Source organism: Rissa tridactyla, chromosome 2 (genome assembly GCF_028500815.1).
Source record: "Rissa tridactyla isolate bRisTri1 chromosome 2, bRisTri1.patW.cur.20221130, whole genome shotgun sequence".
Classification (NCBI taxonomy): Eukaryota; Metazoa; Chordata; class Aves; order Charadriiformes; family Laridae; genus Rissa; species Rissa tridactyla.
Genome location: NC_071467.1, coordinates 36,592,002 through 36,610,907, shown reverse-complemented (window position 1 = coordinate 36,610,907; position 18,906 = coordinate 36,592,002). Strand labels below are relative to the sequence as shown.

The window sequence follows — 18,906 nt, the reverse complement described above, 5'->3', positions numbered from 1 at the left end:
AGGCGGCCGGTACCCGCAGAGCCGGGCCAGGCTCCGCTCCCCGCCCTTCCCCGGCCAGCCAGGTTCGCCGGGCACCCGAGGGATGCAGCTGGGCGGCGGGTTGGTGATGGTCACGGCTGTCACCGTGGCGGCAGCAGGCTCCTGCCATCCCGCCTGCTCACCCTGTGCTCTGCAGCCAGAAACAACGGACTTTATCCAGGGAGCAGGAACAAGGAATCCAGTGACAGGCAAGCAGAAGGGAAGAAAAGCTGACCTGGAAGTGTCAGAAGGAGGAGACATTAAAAGGCAGGCTAGATGCGGACTGAAAAAGCCAACCCCATCACGGAAGGCTGTTACCAGGTTACCACAGGTGAAGGAAGAGGTCTGAGAATTCAAAGCTGATGCAGAAACCATCCAGGCCGAATTGAGCTGTCCTTCATATCCCCCCAAATTGATGCTATTTTTATTTATTAAAGCTTCTGGCAGACAGCTGCACCCAATGCATAGATGGAGAAAGATCAAGAAAATGAGTAATTTAAAGATGAAGTTTAGCATTGTCCAAAAGGCTTTTGCAGCCAGCAGCTAACAAATACAGGGAGGCTGAAACTATTCAGTAATGCTTGCCTTGCCAGAATGGGGAGTGTGCACCAAATGCATTGTATGAACTGTTTTTAATAGGTTGGTTTCTTCCTACTACATGGAGCTGCGAGTGACTCATGGAGCAGGCTGATTAGTGTGTGACCAGGTTTTTCAACTATGAAACACCTTCATCAGCTGTGAAGCTGCTCAGAGGCTTTGTATGAATTTGTTAAATCAGGATATCTGATATCTGGATATGATCTGGGGTACTTAAAAATACAGAAAAGGCTACAGAAATTTTTCTCTTCATAGTTGGAGATTATTTTTTTTTTAATATAAAAGTTTATAAACATATGCATTCGTATTTCAGTCCCAAGATGTTTTACATCAGAAATCTCCTCCCCTGGCCACACCAGTATTTTGTAACTCTTAAGAAAGAACATTATTTCAGCAATAACAATGTGAAAGTATATGCCCAACTGCATACCATGTAGTCATGGATATAACACACCGCACCTGAGAAGTACACTGGGTTGGGATAAAAATCGGAATAATTTTTGCAATGTAGTATCACATCTATTTCCCACCTCAGCCTTAAAAGAAATCAGGGTGGGTCATCTCCAAAGAACATGACAAACAGGGCTTAACTGGGACAAAACATCCTTTCCTAAAGCTGCAATCAGCAAGCTCCTCAGGTGCCTGGCTAGAAGTCCTCTCATACCGGCACAGAGCCCCTTGCCTTTGTGTTTGTCCTGAGGCTATAGTGTAAACTGCTGTACTGAAATGGAAAACAAGGCAACCTGTTGCCTCATCTGAACAGTTTCCTCACCTTCGTTTCATTGGAATTCCCTCTTCTGCCACGTGATGTTTCTTAGGGCTCTTGAGGTGAAGCGTCGTACCTGAAACACCCCAGACTGTCAGCCCTCAGCTGCCTTCCTGCCAATGGGCTGCTGGCCTGTGTTTGACAGGTTTCTTTCCAGATGTTTAAACTGAAAGAGGGCAGATTTAACTTAGATACTAGGAGGAAATTCTTTACCCTGAGGGTGGTGAGACACTGGAACAGGTTGCCCGGAGAAACTGTGGATGCCCCATCCCTGGAAGTGTTCAAGACCAGGTTGGATGGGCCTTTGAGCAACCCAGTCTAGGTTGGAACTACATGATCTTTAAGGTCCCTCCCAACCCAAACCATTCTATGATTCTATGTCCATATTTTGAAATACCAGGCTTCAAAATGATTGCGTCATTTAGGAAGAAAGTTCCCTTCCCTTCCAGTTGGAAACAGGGGAACCCTCTGCCCTCTTCTCCCAGAAGCCACCCCCGTGGCTCGCCCGCTACCAAAACCTTGCCATGCAAACCCAATACACTGTTTCAGGTGGCAAGGCTGTGGAGGATTTGGTGAGCATATTACTGCACCCACAATAACAGACACAAACAGAACAACGCTTTTCCTATCTGGGAACCTTTCCTGAATTCACTCATCATCAAACGTGCTTAAAGATATAACCAAGAACAACATTTTAAACAAAATGTAAATAAGCAAGTTAGCAAGAAACCGAATAGAAAACCCTCAAAAGGTTATAAATACCATCAAACTTCTTTCCTAGGTCTTAAACCTGGTAAATGATGCCCTCTCAGGACAGGATCTTAAAATCAGCTGGCAGCAAGGCTGGAAATGCAATTTGTGCTTCTTCCAGCTTCCGTCCCCAGCTGTTTAGAAAGTTAATGCATCGAATGGCATTTGCCCTTCCATCTTAATAAGACAGAAATTGCTCCTTCTCCTGTTCTTATTCTTAACTTTTACTGCTTTCTGCACAGATGAATGTATTCAATACAAGGGGTGTAAATAGGCCAATCCCCGTTTTTATACATACGTGACATACAGCTTACATTGCCATTCTATTTTTAAATAAACAAACACTCCTGACTTAATTTCATCATCAACGAGTCTTAAGACTTTTACAACATGTCATAGCTGATATGCTACCTTTATTGTATATACATCTTAGTAACAGTGCAATCTCTGCTTTTATTATTTCAGAGACACCAGATATGATCATTGACGACAAATCCGGTTAAACTGCAATTTCCCTCATTTTTTGAGACTGTCAGGCGCTTGCTGCAGCACAGCACAAAACATGGAATTCTCTGATTTGTATCCTCTCACTTTCACTGCCTGCAAGTTGCAATGATACTTTAACTGAACTCTAAAGCCATTTCCGTATATTTAAAAATGAAGTATAGTGCAACAGAAGAAGATGATTCAGCAAGTTTTGCCTGACAGTAGATTTCTTCTTTAGCTCAGAACAGTAATGAGACATCACCTCTTCATACCAGTTTCCTACGGGCTTCAGTTCTCAGACCTCATGACAGAAAACTGTGCCATTTCACTGATTTTTCTGTTTTCCTGAAGCAAAATGACATCATTCAGAGAATGTGAATTAAGTTTTTAGAAAAGAAAACAGTGACAATTACCCTTTTATTCCTAACAATGTAAAAGGTCACTATAAATTCACAAAAATCACTACAGGAAAACTAATTATTAATGGCAAGAAGTCCATGTGAAAGCTTCTGTGTAATTATGAAGAGAGAAACAACCCAAAAGGTATTGAAAAAAATCAGGTTTGTTGGAGAAGGAGGAAAAAAAAAGCGTCTGAAACGGAAGAGTGCAAGTAAACAGAAAATATAAAAGGAAGAAAAACTAGGAGACCTGAAAAAGACCCCAAAATGGCACTGCATAGAAAGTTAAAAGGGAACAAGAATCACAATGTGGCTAAAAACCAGATCAACGAAGTTTGCAAAAAGCATCATTTCATAGAGCGAAAAGTTATTGTTTCCCCTCTTCAGGGTCTGATTACTACTTCAGAATATGATTTCAGTTTTGGATTGCTGTTCCTGGGAGTATTCTTATATTGGATTTGGCTCAGTTGATCAGAACAAATGCCATCAACTTCATAGAATAACCATAATTATTAAGACATGCTTTGACTAGCCAAACATATGCACGTTTCACAAATGAAGGCACAGGACTGAACAGTAAAAGGTTTTCAAGGATTTTCAAGGACACATATTTGCCTTTGGTACTTTCAAACACCTCATATCTGATTTTTTTCTTTTTTTTAAAGTTGAGCCAGCATTAACAGAATTGTATCTAACAAAAACTTCACACACTTTGAATACACAAAGTAATGCAAATATTTATGCACTATTCTGGAAGTTTAAGCTACATAGAGAACTGAACTTGCAGTTTAAATTAATCTTCAAACATTTTATTTTAATACACTATGCAGTATTTTACAACCAAATACAATCTTTAGTTAAAATACCTGTAGTTTAAATGGATTTAATAGCAAAACTTGAAGCTTGTTAGTTATAAAGTGACAAACTTAACTTCATATGCGTAAAATACATACCTGAATTTATACAGCTTTTTAATCACATTCTTGAAGAATCTTATAAGATAAAGAATTTAAGAGTCTGCTCCAACTCTGTGCATTTTTTTGGCATTGATTAGTTAAAGTTTATGAATCCTTTGAATAATTCCATAGAAATGGTGTTTCCACCAGAAAACAGAGAAGTCTGGAATTGCTTTCAGCGCTTGTTAAAATCTATTGCAGTGAGCAACCAGCAAAGATGTGCACAGGTGGCTAAATTAAAATAGGAATATAAACCCCAGTATTTACATCTGTTAACAAAAATAACTTGGTTTTTAGACTGCACAGATAACTTACTGGAAAATCACTTTTTGAAAAGCACAACCAAATGAAAACAGGTTTAGAATAAGATATTGTCTGTTATTTTTACTGAGGATTTTTTAGTATATATATTAAGTTTATAATATTGCTTTATGATATTGCAATATTAAATTTATAAGACCTTGCTATTTTTCTTCTGCCACCGATGAAAAGCTGGGTATTTTATAACAGAGGTAACATTCAGTTCTTCATACTCATTCCATTTTATTAACTCAGTACTTATCAGGTTATTTTTTAAAATTCCCATAAAATAGAATATGAAAAACATTAGTTAACTGACTGTAACATTGCTTCAGAATTGCGTTACCCCTTTAAAAAAAGAAGAAAGAAGAATTAGTTTTTATTTTACATATCATCTGAGCTCATCATAATATTTTTTCATGCAGCAACTGTGCGGATTAAAAATATTCTTGAGCAATCTTGTGTAACTTATAAATTGTTTCTCCATCTGAAGTTGGGAGAATCCTCACATACTGTTAAGAAAAAAAAGACCAAATTAGTCACAAACTAACACTTACGTGCTATATATAAACATTAGACTGTCTCAAACTTAACCTGTACATACATATGTATGTCTGTACACGTCATTTTTTATTAAAACTATTAGAATACTTTCCTTCAGGCCAGTGTTGAGTTTTAATGGAAGGTGATAAACATTAACTGTTTCACAATGTCACCTAGCAATATAAAGAATGATTAATAAAAAAGGGTTTAACAACCCTACAGTTACTTAAAGGTCAGAATATTAAAATTTCTAGATGTTAAGAAATTTGAGGTAGCAGAGAGCTTGTTGCATATTCTGAAATTTATGAACTTTAGAGGAAAAAAAAATCTGTGCTGCTAAATTAAGAACAGTCAAATTATTTTTATCACTTCATCAGCTGTGTTTTAAAAATGTGAAACAGTGACCAAGATATTTATATCCAAATATGGGAGAAAGCTTACACGCGCATATTGTGACATACTCCTGTGTACAAGGCATTATTTTTCTGTTTTAAGTGAGAAAAGCCAATCTGTAAAGGCAGTTTCACTCCCAATTGAAGTTATAAAAGTTATGTACCAACATAAACTGCAATCCCTAGAATGAAGTGGTGAATTAATGACTGCAGCAGACAGCATATGGCCATAATTTGCATGGAGTAGCTCCCTTCTAACATTGTAATATGCCTGTCACATTCATTACCCATATTGACAACATGTTTCTTTGGAAAAATATTTTGTGAAAATTAAGCAGACAGTGTTATGACTGCAACTCAAGTCTTCCATAATGAGAACAAAACTTGCAATACTGCAACTCAGACTATGTGGAAAGGCCATCATATCAAAACCAAATGAACAAGTAACATGAGCACGCAAGTATTTGTATGCTACATGCTCAGAACCAACAGAATTCATTTTCCTTAACAGATGTCCTTAATTTGAACTGAAAAACTGACAAAGGTCACATGATGTCAAGTGTTTATCATAGCTCTGGGTCTAAGCTTGTATTTAAAAATTTAACAACTGTTTCTATACTGCAGAGGTCAGCACAGAAAACGCCCAAGTGTTTCGATGAGATTGCTTTCCTCCTCCTCTGTGAGCACAAACTGAAGATTAAAAAAAAAACCCAAAAAACAAAACAAGAAACTTTAAAGGGCACTTCTTGTGCTTTGTGGAAAGCAAGAGCATGCAGCTTAACCAAGGACCTCCAACTGGAGTAGAAGAGTCACAACAATTCTTCTGATTAGTATCTCCTCTAGTTATTTAAACTTTCTAATAATTTTTTTTTGGGGGTGGGGCAGGGGGGAGGGAAGCGGGAGAGGGAACTGCAAAAAAACCCTTAGCTTAAGAGATGAAAGTCACTATCTAAGTCAAACAAATAAATTCCTGGATATTTAAGATGTATACATACAGTCTTTTGTAAGGAAGACTGCAAGTCTACCTTTAAAGAGAAAGTTAATTTATCCACTACATCTAAACAGAAAATGCTGTTGCTTGAGCTGCTTTGGCAGTGAAAGGAAGGGATAAATAGTCAACCGCATCTGACACCCCAGAGGAATCTTGTGCAGTCAATCTGGAGAAATGTGTAGGTCAATGATGTGTTAATAACCAAGAATTGAGACCACATTTAAAAGCAGGTGCAGTAAGTATCACGCTGGTAAGCTTCCATGGCATTCTGTACAAAATATGCTCAAAGACAGCATTTCAGTAATGACTGTATTCATGTGTCTCTAGTCTATTTTCTCTGAATAAAAAGCAGGTCATTATTATTACAAAAATTAAGTCTCAGTTGTTCAAGCAATTAGTACCTAGTAGCTGATTTATCATCAAAATAAACAGAAGGTCTAAGTTGGAAAAAATACACTGATTTCATGTTGTTATTCAGGCTGGTAAATGCTGAAAATCTGAAAGCGTTCTAAATATTCATGTAGTTATTTACTTTTAAGTAGACAGTTCTGGGTGCAGTTATGTAACATACAGAAAAATATTTTCCTTAGCTTTTGGCTGAGTAACATTTCCACATGCGCATGCCATTACAGAAATAGAATACTTCACCTTGTTCACTAAAAGTAAAGGCACCATGTGAAAACAGAAAACTAAATATAGTTGCTCTACTTAAGTACTGTACTAATCAGAAATTATAAAAACTTATACTGTGCGATTTTAACCATCTCTAGAACACACACATACAACAATATGCATTTAGGAAAGGCAGAAACATAAAATGTAATTCCATAAAATGCTACATACGTGCGTACTTAGGTATGAATTTCAGAAAATACACAAAGGTATAAACCATGTATTCCATGGTACATTTAAAACAAAAATTTAAATGTATACGCATTGCAGTAATCTGTGCTCTAAGCATCTCACAAATATTTTATAAAATATTTTCCAAAAGTTTGGAAATACTGTATATAGGCTTTTTGTATATAATTCTACTTCAAATTGTCTGAAGGACAGCCACTGCAACTAATTGCAGGTATTTTTTCCCCCCAGGAAATAAAGTACTAAAATACAATGAGAAACAGCACACAGAATATCAAAATGAAAATCACTCTCCGTCCACCCCTCCATCCACAACTTACACACTTTTCCTTCTTTTTCCAGCTTCTTCAAGTGGACTAGGAGGTTATTTTCTGCTGCTAGAAGTAAATTTTCAGGGATATCCTAATGGGAGCACAAATACACATTTTGAATTTAAGTATCTCCCAACTGTTTTTTCAATATGGAACTTCATTATGAAAGTCATTAACATAGATTTTCCTCTTCTCAATTGCTATGTTGAACATTCAGTTAGTTATATAATGACAACAAACTGAAATGAGTAAATCAGTTTTACGCCAGTTAAAACTAGTAGCCTAATACCGCATTTTTGTTTACTTTGCTCATTTTTTGCGCTATCCATTTGTATTATGCAAACTTTGGCCAATGCTAAGACGACTGTGCTCTTCTGAACTTGGTCTGCACTGGGTTGTCAGTGTAGCTGAGCATTTTTAGTGACAAATTTAAAGATGCATTTCTCAACAGATACCAATCACTTCTGTTCCATGACAATATTTGCATTGGTTTAAATATCCTTTAACGATTAGTATCTGTAAATGAGTAAACAAGTTCAAAAATACAACAACTTCAGGAGGACAAAATATCTTTTAAAGATTTCCAATGCTCATTAGGTAAAAAACAATAACATTTCTCAAAATGCCCCTCTCCAGCTCTATCATCCTGAAAGTAAAGCCGCCTTTTTCAAAACTGAAAAGTGCTCCTCCAAACAACACGAGTCTGGCAGGAAAATTCACTAGAAAACTAGCTCAATAAATTGTATATCTTCAAAAAGCTTTGGAAGATTCGACTCTATTTTTTTTTTTTTTAATGTGAAAGCTTTAGTAGTACTGAAAAAATTCTTATCATATAGTGACAGGACAAGTGGTTTGTGATTTACAGAAACATGTGAATGGCTATATACTTAAAAACTGCAGTTGTTCAGGCAGGAAAACTGCAGGAGCTAAACAGCCACAGGTAACAGTACGTCAGCACTGCAAAACATTCAATGTGACATAGCTGTTCTTTTGGAAACTGGGGATCAGCAGAACCATGAAAAATGAGTTGTGAAGCTGTTACAGACCTGTTCACAAACCACAGCCACTGGCAACTTTGACATCTTCCTCCGAAGTAAATGCTATCTGTCTTTTTACCTCTACTTGCTAGGAGGGGTAACCCCATACCACACGTACAGATTATTGAGGTTACATGAAGAATAATGAAGTAGTGAAAAAATACTCTTATGCTTGTCTAATGACACACGCAAGCTACCCAACTCCTGAGCATAATATCCGTCTCTGTGAGATGTCAGTTCACCTGCATCCTCCCGCACACTGATCAGGAACTAGAAATTTTAACCAATCTTTCAGGAGACTCCAAACAGACTTCGACAAATAAAAAAATTAACAGTCATCTCATACTTTTCACTTAGGACCAAGCACTACAACTTTATTTTTGCTTGGTTCTAGGAAACTGTCTTTAAGGACCACCCAGATAGTGAAATAAGAAGTTTGTAAGAATCATTTGGGCCCTACTCCAGTGAAGTGCTCAAACAATACAATTTAAATGCATGGTCATATATGAATTCTGAACAAGCAGCAATCTTTTCTTTTTTCTCTTTTAAAAAAGCCACCACGGTCTTCACTCGACTACTTAAACTGTTACATACAATTTTATGAACATAACCTCAATTTTCTTTAGCTTGATCTAAAAACTTTTAATCAACAATTACCTGGTATACCACCTTTACAAGCTCCGAGGATGTATATGATTTTCCAGCATTCTTCTGGAAAACATTTAGAATTTGCTGTTCACGTGCATTTCGGTGAGAAAGGTAGCTCTGGATTCTAGCATTTGCATCACGTACTACTGGGCCATGACCTAAATCAAAACACATGTACCACACTGCTATTACTTAAATTTGGAATTAAGCATGCTACTGAAAAACTGAATCATTCTTATGTGAACTCTGGTGGACTTAGAAGTCATAAGAAGGGAGCAGCACCTGTCAGACTATTCTTGATGTTAAATTGCAAGACATTCTTTGCATGGTTTTGTATTTCATATAAGTAGGCCAAAATTAAGTTTGAATGTCTGCATCACAGTCTGCAATTGAAAAGCATTAAGATGGAAAGGAAGAATTACGATCTGAAGTGTCTGAATGGGGAAAGGGAATACTTCAGATGGAATAAGGAAGGCAAGGAAAGACTACTTTAGGCTATTTAAAAAAAAAAAAGGAAAAGAGTTCACTGCTGAATGGATTTGAAAAATGCCTGTCTCTCTCTCCCCAAACTATACTGGTCTTTGAACACTAATGGCTGAGGTAAAAGGCTCATGTACCACTGTCCTGTTGTGGGGCTATCCAACAAACACAGAGGTAAGAAAAGTAACATCTTCTATTGCGACAAATAAATTTTCCAGGACGGATCTTCAAAACTGACTCACACACTGACTTCATTCCCTTAAGAACACACTTTAATAAGTACGATCAAAAAAATTAATAGAAGACAAATCAGTGAATCAATTGGAACCTGTAAGGGCAGGAATAAGCAATGCACAAGGAAGGTTATATGTGGATCATTTTATGTCTGGCTGGTTAATAAACAAAACACATATGTTTTTTCCTGGACTTACTGTGGCAGATCAGAAATGTTCAACTTACTGAAAGGTCTTTGAATCAAATTAGAAAAAGGCTAAATTGGTAAAGCACTAACCTTTGGAGAAAAATCAAATACTGGTTCATTATACGCTAAAATGGCAGATGAAAAGAAAATATTTTTCAGAAATGAGTTACATGCACAGAAATTAATGTTTTACCTATAGAGAAATTTACTTGCATTAATAGTCATCACGTGCTTTTTATAGCAAGGTTTCCTATTTCTTTGCCTGTATACCTCACCTGAAGTTGCAGCAGCAACTTCCAGCTCTGCCAGCCTAAACTCCAAGTAATTTATAAAATTAATAGAACAGAAACTACTGTAAAAAATCATAGCTTTCTTTTAGAAGTTACTTGGTATCATCCAAATCACTCAGTTTCTTTCGAGGTTCTTGTGACTATTTTTAAAAAAACCATCATATTCTTTACTTGTACTTTTGTGTTAACTGACTAAATGGGTTTTTAGTTTTAAGGGTTTTAAATTAGAGTTTATTTTGCCTGAGGACAGGTAGCTTATAGAAATATAGCCGTTAATTTTTCATGTTTTGAATATCTGTGAAATGAAAAAGTGTCAAAGGAATCTATCCTTCAGCAAGTCAAAATATTTATGCATATCATCTGATACACTCACTTCAGCAGATCTGAAATTACTAAATATACATTGAAGCTTACCTTGTGTAAAGACAGTATAAATAAAATATGTAACATGTAAATATAAAACTATACTATCGTATACACATATATTTAATGATTTAAAATGTATTTAATCTGAAGCTATTTTTCCTTACAAAATAAATTACAAATATAACAGTATTTCTAGTAAATATGTTACCATTTTTAAAAAAAAAGTTTAAATTTAGAAAAAACACATTAAGATATGCAGAGCAGAGACTATAATGGTAACTGTCCATTCTCTTGCATTCTCCAATGACAGAAGTCACATTAAAGAATCCAAAATTAAGGCACGGACATTGAATCACAAGGCAGTCTTAAAACCAGTTCCTGCTCTTCCAAGTGATTTAATTGACTTAACGTACAAGACCGATGTCAGTACCTGGAATGGAACCCATGTTTTACAAAGCTAAAGGCATTTCATATCCTTTACATCATCTGATCCATAGCCACTGCGTATGCATATACATACATTAAAATTATGTCAGACACCTTGGAATTAAATCCAAATGTGGATCTTTCCCATCCATAATTTTTCAGGGACACACAGTTGACTTCACCAATAGATAAATTAAAATCTGCATAATGTAAAATGTTTCTGAGCATGTGAAATAGATCTTTGTAATAATTCAGACTTTATATCAGAGAGCTTTGTATTATTTCAGACCTCTGTATAGCCCAGATGATCAGAAACAGTAAGTTTTCATTCTCATAACACCCTGTGAAGTAATAGAGATTCTCTTACTTTACAGTAAATTAAAGCACAGAGGATAAAATTGAAGAAAATAATTGGCTCATGAAATCTTGCACAGATTCCTAACTCCAGTACCATTTGTTTCTATATTATCAAGGAACGCTGTTTATTATTATAGGATAGGGAGCCCTCTGCTGACTAAATCGCACTTTTCTGGTCCTAAAGATTCTCATCAACTATTGGCTGTAAATAGACTGCCATGACTATTCTGCCTGAAGTCATTTCCACATTAAATTAAAAAATAAACATGGCAGGGGAAAGCTTTGCAAAATTCAGCTACTCGCACCATGCCAGCACAAAAAAATCACGCTGCCCTACTTCTAATTCTGAGGCTGCAATGTGGACGAGGCTGTTGTGGATGGGGAACAGAGAAACAGCTCAAGAATTATGAAGACCTAAAACCCCAATAAAAACAAAGTACTGAGCTTATATAGAATGTATTGGTAAAGCAAAGTACTTTCTGATATAAGTTACCATTCTACTGTAGTTCATACCAATAGTATAAACAATTGTTCTGCTTGGGCAATAGTTATCTTTTACACAATCGCACATAACATTTTGTGATGCATGGTTAAAAAAAGAAAGTTAGTTCCAAACCATCTCAATACGTAGCTACTCATCACTGAAAATGCATAATACCTGACTAGCTTCCTAATTGCAAATACAACATGAACATACTTACAACAGCGTAGCAAACAGTTACAGATAAATGGGACGAATATTCAACTTGGTGAATATGTAACGTAGATAAATAATGATTAAGAAGAGAGTGAAAGACCAAATAGAATTTGTCATATATGGGGCTTTGGAAGGCAGAAATTCAATTAGAGGAACAGACTGTGTTTTGTAGGTATTTAAGAAAGAAAGTACATTCAATTGATCAATAGATTGAGATTCTGGAGGCTAGAATATTCTTAGTTTTATCAGTAGTTAAGGCAAAAACTATGAGCAAGTCACTATTTCTGTCTATGTCAGCCTCCACATCCATGGAATATCTATAATGATATTTTTCTTAAATAGCATTTTTATGCTTAGATCTTAAAGCACTTAAAGAACACCTACTTCAAAAGAAGATTTTTTAAGAATGAATACGCAAGAGATTTGTTTATGTAGGCTAAACATAGATGGTTAATGGAGGAAGACTGAACTGAGAATGTAGACACAGTCGCTCAGAATGACAGGTTGAAGAAGATGAAACAGAAAAAGTCAGAAAAAATCCTAAGATGTAGCCCTGAAAAAGCAAATGAGGAGCTTAAGCCTTAGTTACCTAATGAATTCTTAAAATCCAGTCTTGTCAAACAGACACATGGTTTATATGAAAAGTAAATGCATTCCCAAGGTTTGGGGGAGATAGAGCAAAAAAATTAAAGCATAGTCATAGACTGAATAAATCGATAACTTATTTTTAGAACATGATGTTGAGCCTCTTGGCTCTCATTCACATTTAAGCCAAGTCATTAACTAAGACAACCATTTGACAGTTCGGTAGCTTTCCAAGATGAACTTTGATAATCTGTACTGCAAAGGACAGAGGTCTCTCTCAGAAAAACATTACCAGGTTACTCACATTGGCCGTGTATGTGAGGATGCAAAGGACCAAAAGAACAACTATTATTTTTTCTTGCAGGTTAACATTAAGGCACATGGATAGAGTGATATAAGAAAACGAAATTTGCTGCATGATTCCAACAGTGAAAGATTCCGGCCTCTTTAGGCTTTAGGCACAGAAGCGCCAGATCCACCCTCAAATGGAGAAATCTCTGGAAGGAAAGATACCTATCACTGAATAATTTTCAAGTCTTGCAAACCACTGTGTCATAAAGTCATCTTAGCTTAGCACTGGATATATAATGAACTTGAATTGTTACATTAGTAATGGTGTTTGAATGTAGTAAGAGTTCGCAAATTCTTAGAGGAGATATTTAAAAATTATACAGTAAAACAGAGCAGTTAAAAATAGAACCACTTACCTGGATATATTAAATCTAGTTTCATTTCTAATAACCTTTTCAAAGTTTTCATGTAATCATCCAGGTCTTCAATTACTGTTGTTCCTTCCCCTAAAATACAGTCACCGGAAAATATAGCATTTTCTTCTTCCAGATGTAAAACCATATGGTCATCAGAGTGTCCAGGCGTATATAAAACTCTTTTTAAAGAGCAAGAACAAAAAAGCGTAAGTTTTTCACACAGCATGTACAGTTCATTTTCAGAAGCTAGAAAAAAATAACGATAAAACCATACACTTACAAAGTAGCTTGTAACAAAACCAGAAAAAATAGACCAAAAAAGGCTGAAATGTCAATGTAAACAGGGTATCACTTTGTATAATCCCAGTCCATTTTCTTATACCATGTAGAGAACACAGATCATCATCTCTAACATGCTTTTACTTACAAGACACATCATAATAAAAGTGCATGAAGAGAGCTGGCTAGTCATATAGAATTTGTGTTATAGAGGGCTTTACTCTGAAGCTTTAAAAAAAGAAAAACTGATGTTATTTGCAGATTGAAACGTGTGAAGTTCTTGACATACACCTTGCACTTAGCAAAAGAGGGTAAGGATGATGTTGCCAATTTTTTTAGAAATTAACTATAAACTTCTGGACCCAACCCAGATTAAAGTTCTGTCTCCCGGAATTTATTTTTCCCTGAAAGCTCCATGACACAGTGGAGCAGAGCTGTCAAACACAACAAGGAATCATGGTCTTTTAGCTATTCTATATGCAGGTCATTAAACAGCCTTACTAATGGTAAGGACTGAGGACCCCACATCCTGAATGAGTACTGCATTAGAAAGCAGCAAAGCCTGAATGGGCAGTTGATACACATATAGTAACCTGAGCAGCACTGCAGTGTCCTTCTGCTACAATTTTTGAAAGGCGGGAGACCTCAAGTTGAGGCTGATTCAAACTGAAAGTACACAACTCAGACCAGCATCACTGCTGAAATTCAACAGAATCTTCTTACTAATGGCAGATGCATCTATCCAGTGCTAGGGAACGGACAGAGCTGGTGCCAAGCAGGATGTACAGGCCAATGCTAAATGGCACCCAGCCATGGCAGTGCAGGGCTGGGAAGCCAGAGGCACAGCACCATCTGATGCAATGACTTCCAGCTCTTACTGAGGTCAGCAGAAAGCAGCTGAGCCATCACCCTGTGGAGGCAACATAAAAATCAAGTTGATGGGTGGCATCTTGCCTTTGTAGGAAGTGGTATTCTCCAGTTCCTGATGAAACTTTACCAGGAGCTTAGCCACTAACATGGAAAAACTAAGGAAAAAGAACCCAACGCTTCCTGGCACACCTTGAAAACTTGAAGGTTGCTAACTAAAATTTAACGTGCAGATACTGCTATTTTGGAACCAGTGGTGGATCTAAGAGTATCCTTAAAGTGCTTACTGGATTAATCAGGTGAGAGTACCTGCTTATAACAGAAGCATAAACTTTGGCTGCATTACCCGAAACTTCAAAGTGTGCCATGCCTGTCTTACTTGGATTCAAATTTAACAAGTTGTTTTCCATCTCTAAATTGATTTTGTCCAAACATGGGCCACTTAGCATAGTGATAGGTCTTCAATATTCAATATCATACTCTCCATGTATTTTCTTTTTTACACTAACAAAATAAAATGCTTTTTGTCAAATACATTCTTTAAGTTTTTTCTTCCAATTACCCATCTGGCATATTCTGCAAGTGGTATATAATTCTCATCTAAACTGAGGAAAACAAGCAAGATCTGCTCTTAGAAGAGTAAAGGCTTGTTAATGAAAGACCTCTTGAAATAGAACGGTCAGATCTTTTTATTGTGTGTGTGTGTGTTTGAGTGAGGCAGAGTGGCTTTCTGTTTCAAAGTCATTCATACTAACAAGACAGGCAGTATGCTCTCTGGGAAGAAGCCCTCCCAAACTGGAATCCTACAAGAACCTGACAGGTTAAAGGTTTAAATTTAAACATTTTAAGTATTAAATGTTTTAGTGTCTCCTTGGGAAATATTTTTAAAGTAAAAAGAAAGGCTTGCTAAATAATCCATCCAGACTACCGTAAAGTTCCCCAAAAGGATCAATTTTAATAATAACTACTTATCTAAGAGTGATCAGAAAGTATGTAAAATCCTATTTGATTTTCCCAGAGGAAATATTTTTCACAGGAAAGGTTCTAAATTTCTCTGCTGAGGCCAAAAACCAATGCAAATTCCTGATAATCCTCATTCGTAAAAACAATTTCTTTGTATAAACGCACCCTACTGGATCATGATGGGAAGTCTACATGCATAAGTGTTGACAAGATTAGATGTATGGGCTGCCAATCATTAGAAGTTAGGATACATATATGTTTCAGAATTCGGAAGAAAAAAGTGATCCAGCAAACTTGAAGAAATTGGGGTTTACCTGAGTGTGGCTCCCTCTGTCTGTATCACATCTCCCTCTTTAAGATAAAAATATTTATGTCCTCCTTTTATTTTTTCTTCACGGTGAGGGACACGAGGAAGCTTACAGATGCGATATTCAGAGTCTATTTAAAGAAAGCAAAGAAAATGATGTTTTGAATTTGTCACTAACAAAGCTCATTCCACAGAAAGGCTACTTGTTGAACAAGTACAATTAATTATTACACAGTGTGAATACAAAACTAGAAACAAGAAACTCTCTACAATAACTTTGTGTTTATAAAGCAACCTTATTCCAGAGCCACAAAAACTGAACAGTGAAAGCCACTGAATCTGAATACTGTACTCTGTAACAGCAACAGTTTTGAAGACAAAACAGCACGAGTGAAATTAAAAAAGAAATGTCAGTAATTATTGTATTTTACAAGTGTTCCTTCTTGACTCATCAAGAGCCAAAACCCACAGGCTTCTACAACACCACTAAGATATCCACGTTCTCATTCTGCATTATGATTCACAGAAGCACCATTCAACATTTGCGTAACGGTGGACAGAGGCTTTTTGATCTGCAACTTCCCTCAGTGTCTATTGTTCTGAACTGTGAAGGCCTCGGCTGGAACAGCTACGGATAGCAATCCAGAAAGGTATTTATATCCCTTGCTAGTCTTTACTGCCATGCTCATGGGTTGCAAAACCAAAACCCTCACAAAGACACCAATGTTGTTTTCAGTAGTGCCTGGGCTTCTTTGCAGATAAGTACCTGGCAACTTTACAAAATCTGATAAAGCCTGTGACAAAGCTTCTGACAAAGTCCAATGACCCTAAGAACTGTATGATCCATACTGCTTATTCGCTTCCCAGATACTAAAGCAAAAATGTCCTACTCAACATGAAATACAGATTTTTATATCAGAATTCATGTGCAGACTGCCCTACCCTCTTCCCCCTCATGATCCGAGGTCTACAAATTTGTCAGCAATTACTAATGGTACACTGTAAGGAATCTCAAAGTTATGCATGTTTCTTTTTCAGAGATTAAGTTATTTATTGTTTTTACACAAGTGAAAGTAATGGTCAATTTGTCATTACTGTAAATGCAGAGAGAAAAGAGTATCTTTTCTCACAGCTCTTAGTATCCCATAAACTGCTGATGGTAATCTAGGTTCTCATTATTCACACATCAAAAAAATTCACTATGAAGGTATGCACAGGTATTGATGCAAAACTGTAGTACTACAACATTCAGATTATTCATTGCTCCGATTCCAGACATTGCAACAGTATAACGAAATTACATGTAGTTTACACAGAGATTTCAAAATAATCTCTCAGGTGCTTTGCACAGAAGCACTCAGTAAAAGCTTTTTCTTGCCAAGTACGAAACATTTTCAACAATATCTGAAATCTCTGGCCTACCTCCAGGGATGTTTGTGCAGATATCAGGTATTCCACCAGTATGATCACGGTGCCAGTGCGTCACTAAAATTTCTTGAATTGAGATGTTGAACTCTGACAGCGCCTGCTTTAAACAGCCAATATATTCAGGAACAGCTGGCTCCCCAGTGTCAATAAGGACTCTTCTACACATGGACAAAAAAGAAAACAACAGAGGGAAATAAAAAACCAGTGAGAGAACTTTGACATATGATAGTTAAGTAACGTTAAACAGAGAACCAAACATCGCAGGGAAATGTGGTAACGATGGATGTCTTCATATTCCAGACACCGTCTCTCCTCTCCATAATATTCAACCCCCCGTGGCAGAACAATTTATAAATGGGGATAAATAACACGTTTAGTCCACAGACTTCAAATTCCCGGACAGGTCGCAGCAGCTACGGCCCAGCAGGGGCCTGAGGGGAAGGCACCCACACGGCCCCCCTCAGCGAATTCCCCGCCTCGGCCCAACACAGCGCACAGGCCCCAAGCGGGGCGGGGGACTGTCTGTCCCCTTCCCTCGCCCCCGAGCAGGGTCGTTACCTGGACCCGGTGCCCACCAGGTAGGTGTTGGTGCCCTGCAGGGTCAGGGGCCCCGGGTTGCAGCCCAGCACCCGCACCACCCGCGACGAGAGCCGCTCGATGCGCGGCAGCAGCGACACCATCCCTGCAGGAAAAATTTACACACGCACACACACACACACACCCCGCCTCCCCGGGCTCCGCTCCGCTCCGCTCCCCTCACACCGCCGCCGAAGAGCGGGAAGGCGGAAGCCACTCTTCCAACTTACTCCGCCTCCCGGGGCCTTCCGCCCGGTCGTGAGGCGAACCGGCTGTGAGGTGGCTGGGTTGCCGCCCTCACTGAGGCGGTTCCCCTCAGCCCACAGGCCATGGCGGGTTTTCCTTTTAAAACTTGCCCTCTGGGAACAAACGCTGTGGTGATTCCGTGGAAGAAAGGCGATGTTCTACTTTGAGGGGTCGGTGCCTGGCTGCTGCCCGGTGAGAGGCAGGTCCAGGCTCTGCTGGCTTCTTCCTAAAGCCGCGAGGAATTTTTTTGCAGCGACAGCTTCTGTATATTCTGAGAACATGCCCGCTTGCAGCGTATGTAGGAGCTATATATGCTCCTGTATAACATGTAGGAGCTATCTAGGATTCAGCGTTTTTAAGAAAATGGGGGAACTACGGGGCGAAGGGCCACAATACACAGAAGATTTCTTCAGACGCTTACCTTCACGGACATTGGCACTTGCAGAATTATTCTTTCACTTTCATTATATGTTTATGCTTGTTACCTGGTACAGAGATAAGTGAAGAGACCTTAAACCAAAAAGAAGTGAAGAGGATTTTGCAAAGGGAACGCAGGACACAAGATTCCTACGTTAAGAGGCAGCATTGTGTAGAAAATGAAGAAAGGCAGATCAGCTGGTTTTTAGGAGATGATTAGGGGGGATGATGAAGGACTGGGGCATCTCTTCCATGAGGGAAGGGGGAGAGAGCTGGGACTGTCCAGCCTGGAAAAGAGAAGGCTGAGAGAAATCTCATCAGTGTATAGAAATACCTGAAGGGAGGACGCATAGAGGACGGAGCCAGGCTCTGTCACGGGGCCATTGCCTTTGGTCCAGTCACACGGCCCAGTGACAGGACCAGAGGCAGTAGCCAACACA

The 18,906-nt window shown here is 38.0% G+C and overlaps 1 protein-coding gene across 3 annotated transcripts; it reads right to left on the bottom strand.

The window, feature by feature from the left end:
• Positions 1 to 3,020: 3,020 nt before the first annotated feature.
• LACTB2 (lactamase beta 2) lies at positions 3,021 to 18,065 on the bottom strand. 3 transcript variants are annotated; one of them, XM_054190387.1, is made up of 7 exons: positions 17,786 to 18,065; positions 17,222 to 17,385; positions 15,807 to 15,930; positions 13,384 to 13,562; positions 9,064 to 9,236; positions 7,379 to 7,460; positions 3,021 to 4,783 (listed from the first exon to the last, which is right to left on the bottom strand). In XM_054190387.1, exons 1-7 carry the CDS (start codon positions 17,905 to 17,907, stop codon positions 4,740 to 4,742), a joined length of 888 nt encoding a protein of 295 aa, XP_054046362.1. In that variant the 5' UTR covers positions 17,908 to 18,065; the 3' UTR covers positions 3,021 to 4,739. The 3 variants fall into 3 exon arrangements, with proteins under 3 accessions (XP_054046362.1, XP_054046363.1, XP_054046361.1); XM_054190388.1 differs by having other exon boundaries at positions 9,064 to 9,212; positions 17,786 to 18,060; XM_054190386.1 differs by lacking the exon at positions 3,021 to 4,783 and having other exon boundaries at positions 6,115 to 7,460; positions 9,064 to 9,212; positions 17,786 to 18,063.
• Between the last annotated feature and the right edge of the window lie 841 nt (positions 18,066 to 18,906).

What these genes read in the sequence shown, in the direction of transcription:
- LACTB2 (XM_054190386.1), bottom strand. Translation starts at nt 17,907, where the DNA reads ATGGTGTCGCTGCTGCCGCGCATCGAGCGGCTCTCGTCGCGGGTGGTG. An exon ending in CTGGTGGGCACCGGGTCCAG is followed by an intron (nt 17,386 to 17,785) that starts GTAACGACCCTG and finishes GTCCATGTGTAG; the next exon opens with AAGAGTCCTTATTGACACTG. An exon ending in TTGTAAAGGTGGTATACCAG is followed by an intron (nt 7,461 to 9,063) that starts GTAATTGTTGAT and finishes TGCTCCCATTAG; the next exon opens with GATATCCCTGAAAATTTACT.